At 51.1% G+C, this 17,243-nt stretch overlaps 1 protein-coding gene across 1 annotated transcript in view; it reads left to right on the forward strand.

Moving 5' to 3' along the window:
• LOC309542338 (cadherin-related family member 5-like) overlaps positions 1-17,243 on the forward strand; it is a gene marked incomplete at its 5' end in the record, with an annotated part of 148,159 nt that overhangs the window by 34,299 nt on the left and 96,617 nt on the right. The window contains 3 exons of the mRNA XM_082241069.1: positions 598-676; positions 4,195-4,385; positions 12,428-15,824. Coding sequence (XP_082097195.1) covers positions 598-676; positions 4,195-4,385; positions 12,428-13,324 — 1,167 coding nt within the window. The 3' untranslated portion in view covers positions 13,325-15,824. The remainder of the gene's footprint in view (positions 1-597; positions 677-4,194; positions 4,386-12,427; positions 15,825-17,243) is intronic.

Below are 17,243 nucleotides of genomic sequence, written 5' to 3' on the forward strand. Positions count from 1 at the left end.
CGCGGCTAAGGCTCCCCTAAGAGCCACACTCCCTTTAAAGTGCGCACGGAGCATGTGTGGGGCTCTTGGGGGCTTTTCCCCAGGAGGGAGGAGGGACTGAGGGGCTGCCCTTCTCCCTCCTCGGGGAAAAGCCCCCAAGAGCCGCACACACACTCCATGCAGCTCTTTAAAGGGAGCTCTGAGCAGAGCCTCCCATCTGCATTCTTCCCATAAGACGCGCACACATTTCCCCTTACTTTTTAGGAGGGGGAAAGTGCATCTTATAGAGCAAAAAATATGGTAATTTTATTTCAAGGCTTGAATCGTATCTGCATATAAAGACAAAATGGATATACAATAGTGCTTTTAAAAAATGCATAGGGAATGTATCCTGACCGAGGCCCCCTTTGGAATCGGAGGCTCGGGCCAAGTGGCCCATATGCCCCCCGTCTGGGCCTGAGCGTGACAACCCCTGGCAGGCGGCCCTCAGCCCTCTGCTCGGAAAATCCCCGGGAAATAGAGTCCGCCACCTTCCGAGGGAGACCGTTTCACTCCCAAAATACTCTCGGCGCTCATCTGTGTGCTCCTGGCGATGCTCAGCTCTCGTTCCTCCTTTAGATCCTTGCGCGAGATGAGGAGTCGGGAGAGACCGCCAACACCACGGTCAACGTGGAGGTGCTGAGTCCTGGCCAGGCAGGTATGCCAGGGCAGGTGACTGGGCAGGTGGGCGACTGGGTAGATGGGCACCCTCTCTGCACATGGCCTCTCAGCTATCCATGAAAGGACATGCGCCCAATGTGTTGCTGAAGGCTGGTGGTACATAGCAATGGGTCCTTATTCCGTTACAGTCAGGCATAGGCAAACTCAGCCCTCCGGATGTTTTGGGACTACAACTCCCATCATCCCTAGTGAACGGGACCAGTGGTCAGGGATGATGGGAGTTGTAGTCCCAAAACATCTGGGGGGCCAAGTTTGCCTAGGACTGTGTTACACACCACAATTGCCTCATTACATAAATCATGTTCAGAATACCACAACACACACGTAACTGGCTGTAAAGTAACATCGGTAAAGGTAAAGGGACCCCTGACCATTAGGTCCAGTCGTGGCCGACTCTGGGGTTGCGGCGCTCATCTTGCTTTACTGGCCGAGGGAGCCGGCGTACAGCTTCCAGGTCATGTGGCCAGCATGACTAAGCCGCTTCTGGCGAACCAGAGCAGTGCACGGAAACACCGTTTACCTTCCCACCGGAGTGGTACCTATTTATCTACTTGCACTTTTGACGTGCTTTCGAACTGCTAGGTTGGCAGGAGCTGAGACCAAGCAACGGGAGCTCACCCTGTTGCGGGGATTCGAACTGCTGACCTGATTTGCAAGTCCTAGGCTCTGTGGTTTAACCCACAGTGCCACCCGCATCCCAAAGTAACATAACATTATATATAATAAGACTGTAATTTAATCAACATATCAAAAAATTGCAAAGCACTGTTCCTGATGGCAATAACATATCACATTACTATTAACCTTCTATATGTTTTTATTGCCGTAAAGTCCAAGGATAGTCGAGTCCAAAGATTGGTGGTACCTCGGTTTTCGAACGTAATCCGTTCCGGAAGACTGTTCGACTTCCGAAATGTTCAGGAACCGAGGGGCAAAGGGCGATCTGCCAGTTCAATAGAGAGAAGTGTGAAAAACACCAGATAAACAACGTGGAAGCAGTTTGACTTCCAAGGCGCGTTCGAAAACAGAAGCATTCACAACCAGGGGTTTTGGCTTTCGAAAACTGAAATGTTCAGCAACGGAGACATCCGAAAACCGAGGTGCCACTGTATTATATAATCCTGGGGTTCCCAAACTTGGGGGGGGGGAGGCACAGCCCCGTTGTCTTCCCAAACTCATTGCCAGTGCCCCCTACCCTACAAAGAAGCACTATTCAAAATAGCCCATTTGCTCGACACATTGAGGAATGAGAACAATACAATTCAAAAGAAATTGCGCCTTTATTCCAAACCCAATCAAAACTCCTTGGTTTAATTAATTCCACAAAATCGCTAGACTTGCTCCAGCGATTCCAGCTTTTCACTGCCATAAAGTCGATGGTTAAAACTCGCCCACCTTACGTGATTGTGGTAAGGATCTATGCCAAAATGGCAAAAACGACCGAAATAATCTGAAATCGGGAAGGCTAGAATTTTAATAAGGAATGAGGGAAATTTATAATTGATCTTAAAAATCATTGTAAACAGTTTAGAATCGTTAGTAGGACTCGCATAACACTAGTAGTTTAATGGTGAATTTTGGATACGACGGAGATGTAAAAGATGTGGGTTGTTATAAAAGACACAGGAGGAAATGATTAATAGTAGGACCCACAAAGGGGAGAATGGAAGCCCAGGAGATTCTTTGGAATCTTGATTTTATGATGCAGGTTGGATATGTGAGTGTAAAACGTTAATTTGAAAAACCAAATAAATAATTTATTTATTTTTTAAAAGGATTGTTGTAAGGATCACTGACAACACGTCAATAAGGCCCTTTGAACACTCAGTGCTTTGCAAAAATAACCGGTGGTTTTGCTGTTGTTAGATATGAATCTGATCGGTGCAGGGACAATGGTGGAGGAAGGGGGGTATGTGTGTGGGGGGGCCGCCCCAGGTGTCATCACAGAGGGGGGTGACAAAACGACAAAAATATGAGTTTTTAAAAATAAAAAATTGGACTCACGAAACTTTTTAGTTATATCAACAAACATTGCGTGGTGAGTTCCTGCCCCCCCCCGTGTAAATAAAGACACATGACACAATTATTAAGGTTAATGGGCTAAATAAGGCCACAACTTTATTGGTTACAGGTGATGAGTGGTTTTGGCTTAGGCATTGGTCCTAACCAACTATATCCGGCTTCAGCCCGTCCGCTTGAAGTCCAGGAAGCGTTAACCACCAGTAGGGGGAGTCCTGCTGATGCACATCAACTAGGAACTCCCCCGGGGTCACCGCTAGGGGGCGTGACTTAGGCCCTCACCTCCCCAGGCTTCGGACAGGGCCACGGCCCCCGGAATCCTTTACTGGACTACCCTTCAATATGTGGGGCAGGTGATGGCGCTTCCTCCCTTCTTCCATCTACAAAACAATACCAATGCCTAACCGCCAATGCCCAGAAAGTTGCGACGATTTGCTACGAGGTAGGCGAAAACCAAGTGGCCGGTGCCAATTCGCCAAGTGGAAAAATTCCTACCAGGCTCCTCAACGGCGACCAGCCGAGGTCCATAGCAAGGTCAAGGAACAAAAACCTTAAAGGGCGGGAGGGTGGGAAAAGCAGGAACAGCTGGTAGGCGGGAAAAGAGGGAGATCCCCGGCTGCATCCTGCCTTAAATAGGGCAGGCCACGCCCCCAGAGCCAGCTGATTGGCTGGCCAGGGGATGACGCGGCCGGGGATTCCCCCCAATCATGCGGGGCTGACCTCCAGCCGCTGTGCGCATGGTGGGGTCGTGAAGCCCACAGCCCCATCTCCTTCAAGTGGCTTAACAAAGCGCAGCTGGCACTGGGCGCCACACCGGGGCGGGAGACGCTTCTTGCGGGGCCCGCGTGGGACTTGAGTCTGCCCTCCGCCTCTCCCTCAGCCGCCCTACGGCTGAGGGGGAGGCGGCGCAGAGGTTCCACGCAGCGCCCCCGCCCCAATCGGTGACTCGCCTGCCCCCGGCTGTGGGACATGCGCACCGCACCCGGCACCTGAGCAGATAGCTACCGTATTTTTCGCTCTGTAAGACGCACTTTCCCCCTCCTAAAAAGTAAGGGGCAATGTGTGTGCATCTTATGGAGTGAATGCAGGCTGCGCAGCTTTCGCTGAAGCCAGGAGAGCAAGAGGGATCGGTGCGCACCGATCCCTCTTTCTCTCCTGGCGTCGCTTCGCTGGAGAGGCGCTGCGCAGCTTTCCCTCTCTGCGCAGCACCCCTTCCGCGAAGCGGGAGGAGAAATGGAGCCCCTTCCCTTTCTCCTCCCGCTTTGCTGGAGAGGCGCTGAGCAGAGAGGGCGAGAATATTTTGTTTCTTGTTCTCCTCCTCTAAAACCAGGTGCGTCTTATGGTCGGGTGCGTCTTATAGAGCAAAAAATATAGGACCTCTGCAGCCCTGAGCTCTCTCTGCGCTGCTTATTGCGACTCAGAGTGAGACCCAATGCTCTTTTCCTCTCGCCCCCACCCTCTCTGCTTCCTGATCAGTCCCCATGGATCCTCTCGAAGCCGGGCACCAGGGGACGATGGACGCCGGGATCCTGGCAGGTGGCCTGGGGGCGCTGCTCTTGGTGACAGCCATCATTCTCTTCCTCATCCTGCGAGCCATGAAGAAGAGGCAGCGGCGCCAGCAGAACATGGAGCGGGCGGCTCTGGCCATGGAGAAGCACCCCAATGTGGTAAGCGGGAAAGACGTGCATTGATGTGCAAGCTCCAAAGAGCGGGCGCCACGGGAGAAGCACCTTGTCTGGAGCCGCCAATGGGAAACTACAGCTAAGGCGTTTGATGCTCAACGACAGCCCAGCCACATTGTCTAAGCAGGGCTGGGAATGTCCCCCGGTCTGAAATGGGGGGGACATTCCCCGGTCCAGTCAGTTTGGACAGTGCTGGGTGAGAGGGAGCAAGGGGTATGACGTGGGCTGGATCTACATGGATCTGTAAAAACGCTATTAAATATAACATCATATAACTCTCCGTGCCTTTTTCCATTGATGATGACTTTTAGAAGACATCTGAAGGCAGCCCTGTTTAGGGAAGCTTTTAATGTTTAAAAGACTATTGTATTTTAATATTCTGTTGGGAGCCTCCCAGAGTGGCTGGGGAAACCCAGCCAGATGGGCGGGGTATAAATAATAAATTGTTATTATATTATTATTATTATTATTTATACCGCGCCCATCTGGCTGGGCTTCCCCAGCCACTCTGGGAGGCTCCCAACAGAATGTTAAAAACACGATAAAAGATCAAGCATTAAAAACTTCCCTAAGCAGGGCTGCTTTCAGGTGTCTTCAAAAAGTCAGATAGTTCTTTATTTCCTTGACATCTGACGGGAGGGTGTTCCACAGGGCGGGCGCCACCACCGAGAAGGCCCTCTGCCTGGTTCCCTGTAACCTCGCTTCTCGCAGGGAGGGAACCACCAGAAGGCCCTCGGAGCTGGACCTCAGTGTCCGGGCTGGACGATGGGGGTGGAGACGCTCCTTCAGGTATACTGGACCGAGGCTGTTTAGGGCTTTCAAGGTCAGCACCAACACTTTGAATTGTGCCCAGAAATGTACTGGGAGTCAATGGAGATATTTCAGGACTGGTGTTATGTGGTCTCAGCGGCCGCTCCCAGTCACCAGTCTGGCTGCCGCATTCTGGATTAGTTGTAGTTTCCGGGTCACCTTCAAAGGTAGCCCCACATAGAGCGCATTGCAGTAGTCCAAGTGGGAGATAACCTCCACGAACTCATCTAATCCTCTTCGAATGCCACCCAGGTTGGTGGCCTTTGCTGCCTCCTGTGGCTGTGAGTTCCATAGTTTAACGATGTGTTGTGTGAAGAAGGACTTCGCTTTATCTCTCCTGACTGCTCAGAGGACCCCCCCCCAAATATTCGGCCTGCCTTCCTCAGAAAAAGGATTTCCGCTGTCTCTAGATGCTCACAACACTCCCTTGTGTTTTCCTTCTGCTTTTCTCCTCTCTGTTCCTGGACTGCCTTCAACCACCCCCAGCTTTCCCCACCCTTACCTGGCCTTTTGACAGTGGCCCCCCCCACCCCAGCCTGACATGAACACCCCCCGTTTCCAGGGACGCTTTGGCCACTTAAGATGTAGCTGGACTCCAGCTCACACCAGCCTGGCCAAGGGTCAGGGGAGCGTCATCGAGTTGGAAGGGACCCCTGAGGGTTATCTAGTCCAACCCCCTGCAATGCAGGAATCTTTTTGCCCAAGGAAGGACTCGAACCCGCAACCCCGAGATCAAGAGCCCTGCGCCCTAACGACCGAGGTATCCCAGCAGCGGGATTTTTCTTGCAAATCATAGGAGGATAGGAGGGGAACAGCTGTTCACAGAAATCCCCCAAGACCCTTTTACCAGTGCAAAGCTTCCTGCAGCCGCAATAATGATTTTGCGAGCGTGAAATTTTGTGCACGGGAACACGAAGAATTATCTGGCGAGGCTGTCCTGATTTCATTGTTCCCATGTGCAAATTCAGTTTAAATCATCATTGCATAGGCCTAGGGGTGAACGGGGTGCCTTGCCCAATATGGAGCCCTTCAGCCGCCTCGCGCTACAACTCCCAACATCCTCCGTGTCACATCTGCTGTGGCTGATGGCAATTGTAGTCTGAAAATGTGGAGGGCACCAAGTTGGGGAACCAGGCACTACTGGAACCTAGAAATCCTGACTTATCGACAACTATGGGAGAAGGAAAAAAAAACTCCAGAGATTTGGACAAATCACTCCGGATAAGTCTCAGAGTGGTTTCACAAGCCCTCATGAACTGCCACCTGCTGGCCATTCCTAGAATTTAAAGCATTTCAGTTGTTATTTACGAATTTCACAAACTGCATATACCGCTTGGTTTCCTTTCTTTTTTAAAAAAGAAGTTGAGGCAATTTACGAAATGTGTGCATGCAAAATTTGTGTGTGCTTCTGCCGTGCCCAAGTCCTTTTGCAGAGACCTGGTTGCTAAAAAAGGGTCGTGCAACACCTTCCGCCCCGGTCAGGCTGTGGGTCCCTCCTCCTCTGGTCTGCCTGCCTTGCTGTGGTTCTCTGCGCATGCTCGTTCTCAAGCCTTGACCTTCTCTTTCTCTCTCTCTCTCATTCTCTCTCCCCTGTCTGTCGCTCTCGGCTCGCCCTGCCTCCCGACAGAGCTTAAAATGGTTCCAGCCGGTGAGTGCCCAGATGGGAGGGAAAGGGGGGAGGGCAAGCGGGGGGGGGGAGAGACCCCACCCTACCCCTGCCACCAAGCACCTCCGCAATGGCTGCACCTACCAAGGGATGCTGTTGGCACTGTGGGTTAAACCACAGAGCCGAGGGCTTGCCAATCAGAAGGTTGGCAGTTCGAATCCCCACAACGGGGTGAGCTCCCGTTGCTCGGTCCCTGTTCCTGCCAACCTAGCAGGTCGAAAGCACGTCCAAGTGCAAGTAGATAAATAGGTACCACTCCGGCAGGAAAGTAAACGGCGTTTCCATGTGCTGCTCTGGTTCGCCAGAAGCAGCTTAGTCGCGCTGGCCACATGACCCGGAAGCTGTACGCTGGCTCCCTCGGCCAGTAAAGCGAGATGAGCGCCGCAACCCCAGAGTCGGCCATGACTGGACCTAACGGTCAGGGGTCCCTTTACCTTTACTATCAACTAGTCAACACAGTTTTGCAAGGCAATTTCCCCATGTACAACAGACCTTTGCATGTTACTTCTGCAGATGTTAGCATTTTAACGCACACTGTGGTCTAAACCACTGAGCCTTGGGCTTGCCAATCAGAAGGTCATGGTTCGAATCCCCGCGACGGGGTGAGCTGCCGTTGCTCAGTCCCAGCTCCTGCCAACCTAGCAGTTCGAAAGCACCTCAAAGTGCAAGTAGATAAATAGGTACTGCTCCAGTGGGAAGGTAAACGGCGTTTCCGTGCAGTGCTCTGGTTCGCCAGAAGTGGCTTAGTCATGCTGGCCACATGACCCGGAAGCTGTACGCCGGCTCCCTTGGCCAGTAAAGTGAGAATAACGCCGCAACTCCAGAGTCGTCCACGACTGGACCTAACAGTCAGGGTCCCTTTACCTTTACCTCATTCCAAACTGATGCCCAGGGATAACTGTGTCAGGAGTTCAGGCTACACTCGAGCAGGACCCTGGCAGACACACATGCCCGACTGGCATGTTCTCTCCCTCCTGGTCAATCGTTCAGCAGCTTCATAAGTTTTCTTCAGTCCAAACATCACAGCAACCGATGCCAACCGATACCGGCACACTTAGGGATCCGCAGAGTTTGCGCAGTTGCGTAACAGACCTCAGCAACTCAGTATCTTGGCTAATCTACTTTATTTACATATAAACACACACGGAGCACTGCAACATCCTGTCTTCATCAATTCCCACTCTGTGGGGTCCAAACATACACCGTCATGAGAAAGACAACAATCCCATGACTGCCATCATGGATTAGGAATTCTAACAAACTGGACCATGCTCGCAATCCTGACATTCATGGCTAGCAGCCTCAAAAAACCCAGAGGATGCCAATGTTCTCAGAATTGTAGAGTTGGAAGGGACCCCCAAGGGCCATCTAGTCCAACCCCCTGCGAGGCAGGAATTGCAGCTAAAGAATCCCAGATGGAGAGTTACTGAACGGAATCACTAAGTGCCAATTGGGAGGAAAGGAGAAGGACTACCTCTCGGATGCCTTAGCAGGCATAGCCAAACTTGGCCCTTCAGCTGTTTTGGGACTACAATTCCTATCATCCCTGACCACAGGTCCTGTTAGCTAGGGATGATGGGAGTTGTAGTCCCAAAACAGCTGGAGGGCCAAGTGTGGCCACGAATGCCTTAAAGGCTTAAGGGAAGGAGCATGAAGAGGGTGGGTGGCCCCATAGGAAAGGGGGAGGAGAGGGGGACAGATCTGGGTGACACAGGCCAAAGACAGGGGTCCTTCAAGCCTTAATGAAAGCCAGCAGTGTGGCACAGTGGTTAGAGTGTTGGACTAGGACCTGGGAGAGACCAGGGTTCGAATTCCTACTCAGCCACAAAGCTCATGGGGTGACCATGGGCCCGTCACCGCCTCTCTCAGCCTAACCTCCCTCCCTCCCTCGCAGGGTTGTTGTGAGGCTAAGGTAATAGAATTATAAAACTGCAGAGTTGGAAATGACCCAAAGGGTGATCTAGTCTGACCTCCGAAATGTGGGTGCTTCTAGGAGGAAGGGTGGGAAGGAGCCTGCATGCACATTTAAAACATGTCTTGCCCAGAAAGCCTCTGAGAAACAACGAAAATTTATCCCAGCGGAGGCTTCTTCTATGCCACCAATGGATTAGGCCAAATAAGATGTGACTGGGAGGGAGGTGGGGCAGGTGGGGAGCCCATAAAAAAGAGCGAGCCGGCAGTAAACCCCACGTTTATTAGCAAAAACGCAATCTTCGCAGACTTGGTGGAGTGCAAGGAACGCAGCAGTTCAACCCCGGTAGATCTTGCCCCATGGATATTGGCAAAGCTGAAAGTCCCCACCTCCCCACAGTCGTCAATGTCTCCTCCTCTCCAGGGCTTTCCCCAAGCGATCAGAGACTGTGCCTGCATGCAAACAACCTCTCTTCCACCCTCTTCACCCCTCTCCTGGTTCTGTGAGACCAGGGAGGAGGAGAGCTTGTTGCTGCAGCAGCAGCAGCAGGGGGAGACATCCACAACTCTTCACCAGCTGGACTCATCTCTGCCTCTCGGCCTCCCTCCTCTCCTGATTCAGCTTCTACCTCTGATTCCGGACTTCTCTCTGCACAGACTCTTCCCGCCCACTAAGCCCTGTTACCTTTCCAGATTCTGACACCTCCTCTCTCCCTCTGACCACTCATTATCGTCCCACCACCAATCCCTGGGCTCCGAATCTTCTGTGGGAATGTTTAGGGATGCGGGGAGGATATATTGTCTAAGCTATCCTATCCCGACTTGTCTTTACAAGTTCAACAAAATCAGCAAAGTTAACATTCCCCTTTTTAAACACACGCACAGCAGATAGCTTGCTCAGACTCGTTAGAGTCTCTGTGAATATTTCTTGGTATTTTCCCTGTTTAATCCCTCCTAAAACAAGATGCTATGCAGTCTTCTGTAAAGTATAAAATGTTTACTCACAAGTAAGGCTCCCAGAAGTGGTTAGAAAATACAGTGGTACCTCGGGTTAAGTACTTAATTCGTTCCGGAGGTCCGTTCTTAACCTGAAACTGTTCTTAACCTGAAGCACCACTTTAGCTAATGGGGCCTCCTGCTGCCGCCACACCGCCGGAGCAGGATTTCTGTTCTTATCCTGAAGCAAAGTTATATATATATATATATATATATATATATATATATATATATATGATATTTATTAAGATTTTCAAAATATTACAAAATAAAAAAAGAAAAAAGAAAAATACAAAATAAAAATAATTAAAAACAACTCAATCTTTCCATTACTTATTTTTCATTAGCTTGTTTCCCGGACCTCCTCACGCCTCCCTTTTTTGTATTCCAATTCAGTTTGTTGGTTCAGCAAATCCTTCCCCTCTTTGTTTATCCTAATCTTTAATCTTAAAATATTGTAACATTAAATCTTTACCTATTCGTAATCCATTTTTCATATTCCCTTATAGTATTGCAGCTAAAAACCACTTAGTTTCTATCCAACATCATTCTAACATTCATTAATTTTACAATATTTCTGTAAATAGTCTTTAAATTTCTTCCAATCTTCTTCCACCGACTCTTCTCCCTGGCCTCTGGTTTCTTCAAGAAAGTATATTTAAATACTTTTTTCAATTCATTATAAATCGTCTCCCAGAAAGCCTTAATCCTTGGGCACGTCCACCAAAGGTGAAAGAATGTACCTTCAGTTTCTTTACATTTCCAACATTTGTTATCGGGCAAATGATAGATTTTTGCAAGCTTGACTGGGGTCATGTACCACCTGTAAATCATTTTCATAATATTCTCTCTCAAGGCATTACATGCCGTAAACTTCATACCTGTTGTCCACAACTGTTCACAGTCAGCAAACATAATATTATGTCCAACATCTTGTGCCCATTTAATCATAACAGATTTCACCGTTTCATCCTGAGTATTCCATTTCAACAGCAGATTGTACATCCTTGACAAGATCTTAGTTTTGGGTTCTAACAGTTCTGTTTCTAATTTTGATTTTTCCACCTGGAAACCAATTTTCTTGTCCGAATTATATGCCTCCATTATCTGATAATAATGAAGCCAATCTCGCACTTTATTTTTTAGTTTCTCAAAACTCTGCAATTTCAGTCTGTCTCCCTCTTGTTCCAGAATTTCCCAATATTTCGGCCATCTGACCTCCATATTGAGCTTTTTCTGTGCTTTGGCTTCCATCGGTGACAGCCACCTTGGGGTTTTGTTTTCCAATAAATCCTTATATCTTATCCAGACATTAAACAATGCTTTCCTGACAATATGATTCTTAAATGCTTTATGTACTTTAACCTTATCATACCACAGATATGCATGCCCTGAAGCAAAGTTCTTAACCCGAGGTACTACAGTGGTGCCTCGCAAGACAAAAAGAATCCGTTCTGTGATTCTCTTTGTCTAGCGCTTTTTTCGTCTTGCGAAGCAAGCCCATTGAAGGATTAGCGCTATTAGCGGCTTTTAGCAGCTTATCTGCTGATCGGATCAGCTGATAAGCGGCTTAGCGACTTAGAAAAAGGGGGGGAAGGGAAAAAACCAGCAGGAACTCGCAAGACATTGTCGTCTTGCGAAGCAAGCCCATAGGAAATTCGTTTTGCGAAGCACCTCCAAAACGGAAAACTCTTTCGTCTAGCGAGTTTTCCGTCTTGCAAGGCATTCGTCTTGCGGGGCACCACTGTATTTCTGGGTTAACGGAGTCTGTAACCTGAAGTGTCTGTAACCTGAGGTACCACTGTAGTTTAAATGTGGTGACTATCTTCTTATGGGAGAAAGCCCCCCCCCCCCTTTTCTTCTCTTCGCCTAGAGCCAAAGGTGCATCTTAGTAGTGCTGTTGTTAAGATGGCATTGATAGAGACAAAAGAAACAAGATGGTTGCCAGCCTGTGTGGTTCTGGTTCTTTCTACCACGCCCATCTCAAGTTACATATAGGAAATTTCGTCTCAGTCCTGGAAAGCAGGAATTTCTGGCTGGAGGACTGAGACAACCACTAGCAATGTTGTGTTTGACTGCACCTGATTCTTACATCCCACACCTTCTTCCCCAGTCAGTACCGCCCACCATTCCTCTGCCCCCAACCCATCCATGACACCCCAGGAATTTGTTTTCAGGGGGAAGGGGTTGCCTCCAATAAGCACGGGGTAACCAGCCAGAGCATGGCCTGGGCATGGATAGTTCAGTTGGTAAGAGCGTGGTGCTGACACAAAGCTCGGTTGCCAAGTGCAATCCGTTCTGAAACATCCCAAATGTTTGGCAACTTCTGACTGGTTGCAAGAGCTTCTTGCAGTCAAGCGGAAGCCGTGTCGGATGTTCGGGTTCTGAAAAACGTTCGAAAACCGGAGCATTTACTTCCGGGTTTCCTGCGTTCAGGAGCCGAGATGTTTGAAAACGTTCGGGAACCGCCAAGGTTGCAGGTTCAGTCTTCATACAGGACAGCTGCATGTTCCTGCATTTCAGGATATTCTTCAGGGTCCCTTCTATGAAGCACCCTGAGATGAAAGCCCCCAGCGCCAGGTCCTGCCATCTTGCCTGGCTCCCCTCTGCTAACGGGGCCCTTTCCCTTTCTCCCCTTCTACAGGTCAATGCTGGAAAGGCCTCGCCGCACCCCGATAACGTCTACTTCCAGAACGAGGGGTACAGCGACCTTGGCGACGAGGCGCCCAAGACGTACGGAGGCCAGGCGGCCCTGAACTCCAAGCTGGATTCGGCGAGGAGCGGGAAAGGCCTGCCCGTTGGTGACGCACCGCTGGCCAACTCGGTGCCCAAGGGCGGGGGGCAGGCCCGAGCCAGTGCGGCCCCCAAGAAGCCCGAGGAAGAAGAGGAGGCCAAGACGGCTCTCGTCAACGGAAAGGCCCTCGAGCAACGCCCCTCTCTCTGCCTGGAAGACGAGGCTTTGCCCAAAGCTGCGGAGCAGCCGGTGGAAATGCGGGTGGTGGAAGATGAGGATGAGGAAGATGAGGAAGACGAGGCTACTCTCTTCCCCGTGGGCAGTGAGGAGAACCAGTTCGGAGACACCATAGGAGGACCCGAGGAAGAACAGCGCTCCGAGGGCGGTCCGCAGCAAGGGGGAGAGTCGGTGCCAGAAGGCAAGATGGCTGCCAACGGGGGCCCAAGCCACGTGGAGCCTGCTCCTCAGAGCCCTACTGCTGACAGGAACTGTGAGGGTGGCCGAGGGGCTGGGGAACACCCTGGGTCCCCCAGCGAAAGCATGGACGCATCCCAGGTTGTTCCCTGTGGCACCTCCGCTCCAGGGGACACAGAGCCCAGCGACACAACCCCGGCCCCCAAGGAACCAGTCCCCCCACTGCCGAAGCTGGAAAAGCTGCCCACGGAGGATGAGGACGACGACGACGGGGAGGAGACGCCGAAGGCCACGTCGCCCACTTATCGAGACCCCCTGGCGCCTCTGCCTGTCAGCGACGTCAGGATGCCTGCCACGCTTTTGCAGCTTCTGGAAGATTCCATCGAGTGCTAGCCTGCCCCACCTCAAGCCTGCTCGGCCAGGGCGGAGGGAGGGAGGACAGTGGACGGTGTAGAGACAATCTCCTTTCACTGAGGCGAGCGTAACGGGGCAACCGTAGCTCCGGGCATTGGTTTGTGCTGAGTGTGCAGACTGGGTGGAAGGAAGGGTCTGCCACTGGATCCCGGGGCTCGTGCCAACATTGGGGGGCTCCTTTCCTCAGCTCTGTCTGCCAGGCGCACAAAGGCATTTGATTTCCTCGAATGGGGCGTTGCTGACTCTTTAAACCCACGATAGACATGTTAGGTTCCTCCCGTAAGTTGGGGTCGGCCAGGCAGCCCACCAAGGTGCACCAGCTTCTGCTCAGGGTCTACCAACCGGGGAGGGGGGAATGCTTTGGCCTGGGGGTTGGTGGGAGGGAGGGGGCATATTCCCTTCTCAGCAGCTTCCCTGGCTGGACAAAGAGGAGTGGGGAACCCCCAAGGGAGGAAAGCTCAGAGCAGAGGAGGAGTCAGAGGGAGGAGGTGCTAGATGGTGCAGAAGCAACAGGATTTAGTGAGCAGGAAGAGCAGATGACAGGGTGAAGTTCAGACTCCGAAGGTGGAGCAGAGGAGGGGGGGGTCAAGAGGCGGCTGAAGAATACAGGGAGTCTCCCCCTCTGGCTGCAAAAAACTCCCCTCTCCCCTGGTCTCTGAGAGCGCACAAAGTAATGAGAGGAGCGGAACAGAGACCAGAGATGTGCAGATGCAATTTGAAACCGCTTGGAAAACATCTGGGAGAGGAGTCAGCCTTAGAGAGGGTGGAAGGCCGGGACCTTCAGTCCTGGCAACTGCTCACCTACTGGGGAGCGTTGCTGAGTTGTACATTCATTTCCTGGAATAAAAAGTCAACTTCACTGACAACAGAGCTCTACCTCTTTTGTGCCAACTTGCGTCTGACTCCAGCCCTGATAGCCAGATGTTTTGGACGGCAACAACCGTCATCAGCCCCAGCCAACACCCAGCTGGGTTGTCCAAAAACACCTGGAGGGCAACATTTTGGCTAAGGATGCTCTAGAAGGTCTCCCAACGTCATGCCATGCGTGAGCTGTCGATTCTCATCCCCAAACACCCGCAGTGGGGTGTTGCTGGACTCCCTCTCCCATCAGCCCCAGATAGCGCGGCCGATGGCCAGGGAAGATGGAAACTGTAGTCTAGCAGCATCCAAAGGGCACCATCTTAGATATCTCAGCAGGCGTCAGATCCTGGAGGCTGATTGCCCCAAGGTATGTCAGCAACGTGGACCACTTTTTGCAAGCGAGAAAGCAGCATCAAACCTCCCCTCACCTAGCCAGGAGCTCACCTGTGCTACTTCTGCAACTGCTCAGTCGAAGCCACATCCCTGGGGCTGGATGCGTGTCCCAGGGGGCCTGGGGACACCCTGCCCCAGAAGGACCAAGGCCGAAGAAAGCCCAGGGCTACCCCAATGTCTCACCACCAGCCCTTCCTCTGCAAGCCTGTTGGTGGCTGTGCCGCAATATAACACTGAATGTATGATAGAAGCAACTGTTGTCTTGCTTGCGTCTTGGGTTGGTGAGTGCAAGGAAGCTCACTCCAGAAGCTATGTCTAAAGGAGGTCTGAGAGGACATCATGTTACAGAGGAGGAGGAGGAGAAAGCCAATCCACGCCACCTCGTCCGTTTGTATTTTGAAATTAAAGAAAGCATTTTAAAATAAAAAAATGCCAGATGATCTTTGTGTCCATCCGGGGGGAAGTTCTGGGACAGGGTTTGGCAGCAACATCCCAGAATTTGCTCAGAGTTGCAGCCAGCTCAAGACTTGCAGAATCCACAGGTGTTTTTTGGGGTGTGTGGGTGTGTCATATGGAAGTTTTCAATCTTTGATGCTTTATCGTGTTTTTAATATTTTGTTGGGAGCTGCCCAGAGTGGCTGGGGAGGCCCGGCCAGACGGGAGGGCTATAAGTAATAATTTGTTATTAAAATTATTATGGGTGCTGCAGAGGATTCTGGGCCTAGCTGACACCTTTCCCCTTTTCTTGCGAGGAATCTTATTCGAAATAAGAGGATTTCCCTTAAAAAAAGGGGAACGTTGACAACTATGATACCGGGGCACAGCCTTGGCTTGCCAGTAGTTGTGCAAGAAGCAAGAACCTGTGTGCTGAGGTTGGCACAGTGAATGCATTGTGAACAGTGCCATTTTAGGCCTGGCCATAGGCTAGCTGCTTCCAGATGTGTGGTTGCAGTGGAATCACACGCCCAAGCTTTCTTTTCTGGCATCCACACAACATCTGCATAAAAATGTCAGCCCATGTTCCTCCCCACGACTTAACCTAGATTTACCCTTTCACGAGAGTTTGAGCGCAGTGTGCTGGGCCCGGGGGTAACCCAAATAACACGGTCCAGGTCCAGTTCCGAATCCAAGGGTTCTGAGAGGAGTCAGTCCGACAGGGCCAAGGCAGGAAATTAGGCTAGGTCAGGCACAGGGTCTCGGGCAGGTTCCAACAAGCAGCAATGTTGTTCCCGCAACCTGGGACGGGGTCCGTCTGCCTTTTATCTTTGTCGGGGTAATGGCCAGTCCTTATCCCACAGCGACTCACCTCCCTGAAGGCGAGCACTCCTCCTGCGAGTACTCAAGTCTCTCCTTCTCTCAGACCTCAGTCTCTGCAGCTCGGGAGACGTCAGTGGGTTACCAGACCCAGAGGCCGCCTCAGCCTCCCCTGACCCAACTGGTAGTGGCGCAGCTGTAAGTGACGGCCCAGCTGGAGGCAACGAGGTCATCCCCGCATCTGGAGCCAGGGCAGGCTCAGGCCCCTGACTCGGCCCAGCTGGTGTTTGTTGCAGGGGACCTGTGCAGAGTGGGACTCTTCAGGATCAGGCCCCAGACTTGGTTCAGATGCCGCCTGGGGCAGAGGATCCAGTGCAGACCGAGACTCCTCCGGTTCCGAGTCTGAGCCCGAATCCTAGGCCATCACACTGTGGTCCTATTGTCACAGTGGCCAACCAGGTGTCCCAATGGGATTTGAACAACTCTCCCCTCCTATGGTTTTGAGCAACTGCTGTTTTGGAAGCATCGCTGCCTCCAACTGTCTTTGGCCTGTGTCACCCAGATCTGCCCCCTCTCTCCCCCCCTTTCCTATGGGGCCACCCACCCTCTTCATGCTCCTTCCCTTAAGCCTCTAAGGCAGGCATGGCCAAACTCGACCCTCCAGCTGTTTTGGGACTACAACTCCCATCATCCCTAGCTAACAGGACCAGTGGTTAGACATGATAGGAATTGTAGTCCCAAAACAGCTGAAGGGCCAAGTTTGGCTATGCCTGCTAAGTCATCCAACAGGTAGCCATTGGATTTTCTGCAGCCTAAGAAAATGCAAGGACGACCCTGATGGAATGACAGCACGGCAACTCGGCTAAAATATGCGGTAAGACCCAGTGCTTGCCTTTGCAGAAGCCATGCTGCAAAGTCCTTCAGCAAGACTTGTCCTTCACTAGGCTTGGTAGTTTCATTTACAGTTTACAGGTGTTAAGATGACTGACCTTAAATAAGTTGGCGTTCTTGTTATTGAATATACCAAGAAAAAGCACACCAAGAACTCAGGTCGATGTAAGTTTCAAGAGTGGGAGTGGTCCCTACTTGCAAATCAATAATCGATAGAAACAAGCTTTTCTGTGCGCACGTTGATCTACCCACACGTAGTTGCTTTCCTTGAGAAACGTAGAGAATAACAGGACATATTTATCCGAAAGTCCTCAAACTTACAAACTTAAAAATTAGCTGATAAAGGTGAATACATTGAAACAGGGCCCTGTCCTGGTTTCCAATCCATAACTGACTTCTGCTCAATGAAAGACCTACACTGGCTCCCAGTATGTTTCCGAGCACAATTCAAAGTGTTGGTGTTGACCTTTAAAGCCCTAAACGGCCTCGGCCCAGTATA

This window comes from Podarcis vaucheri, assembly GCF_965113315.1.
Source record: "Podarcis vaucheri genome assembly, chromosome: 10".
NCBI classification, from domain to species: Eukaryota; Metazoa; Chordata; class Lepidosauria; order Squamata; family Lacertidae; genus Podarcis; species Podarcis vaucheri.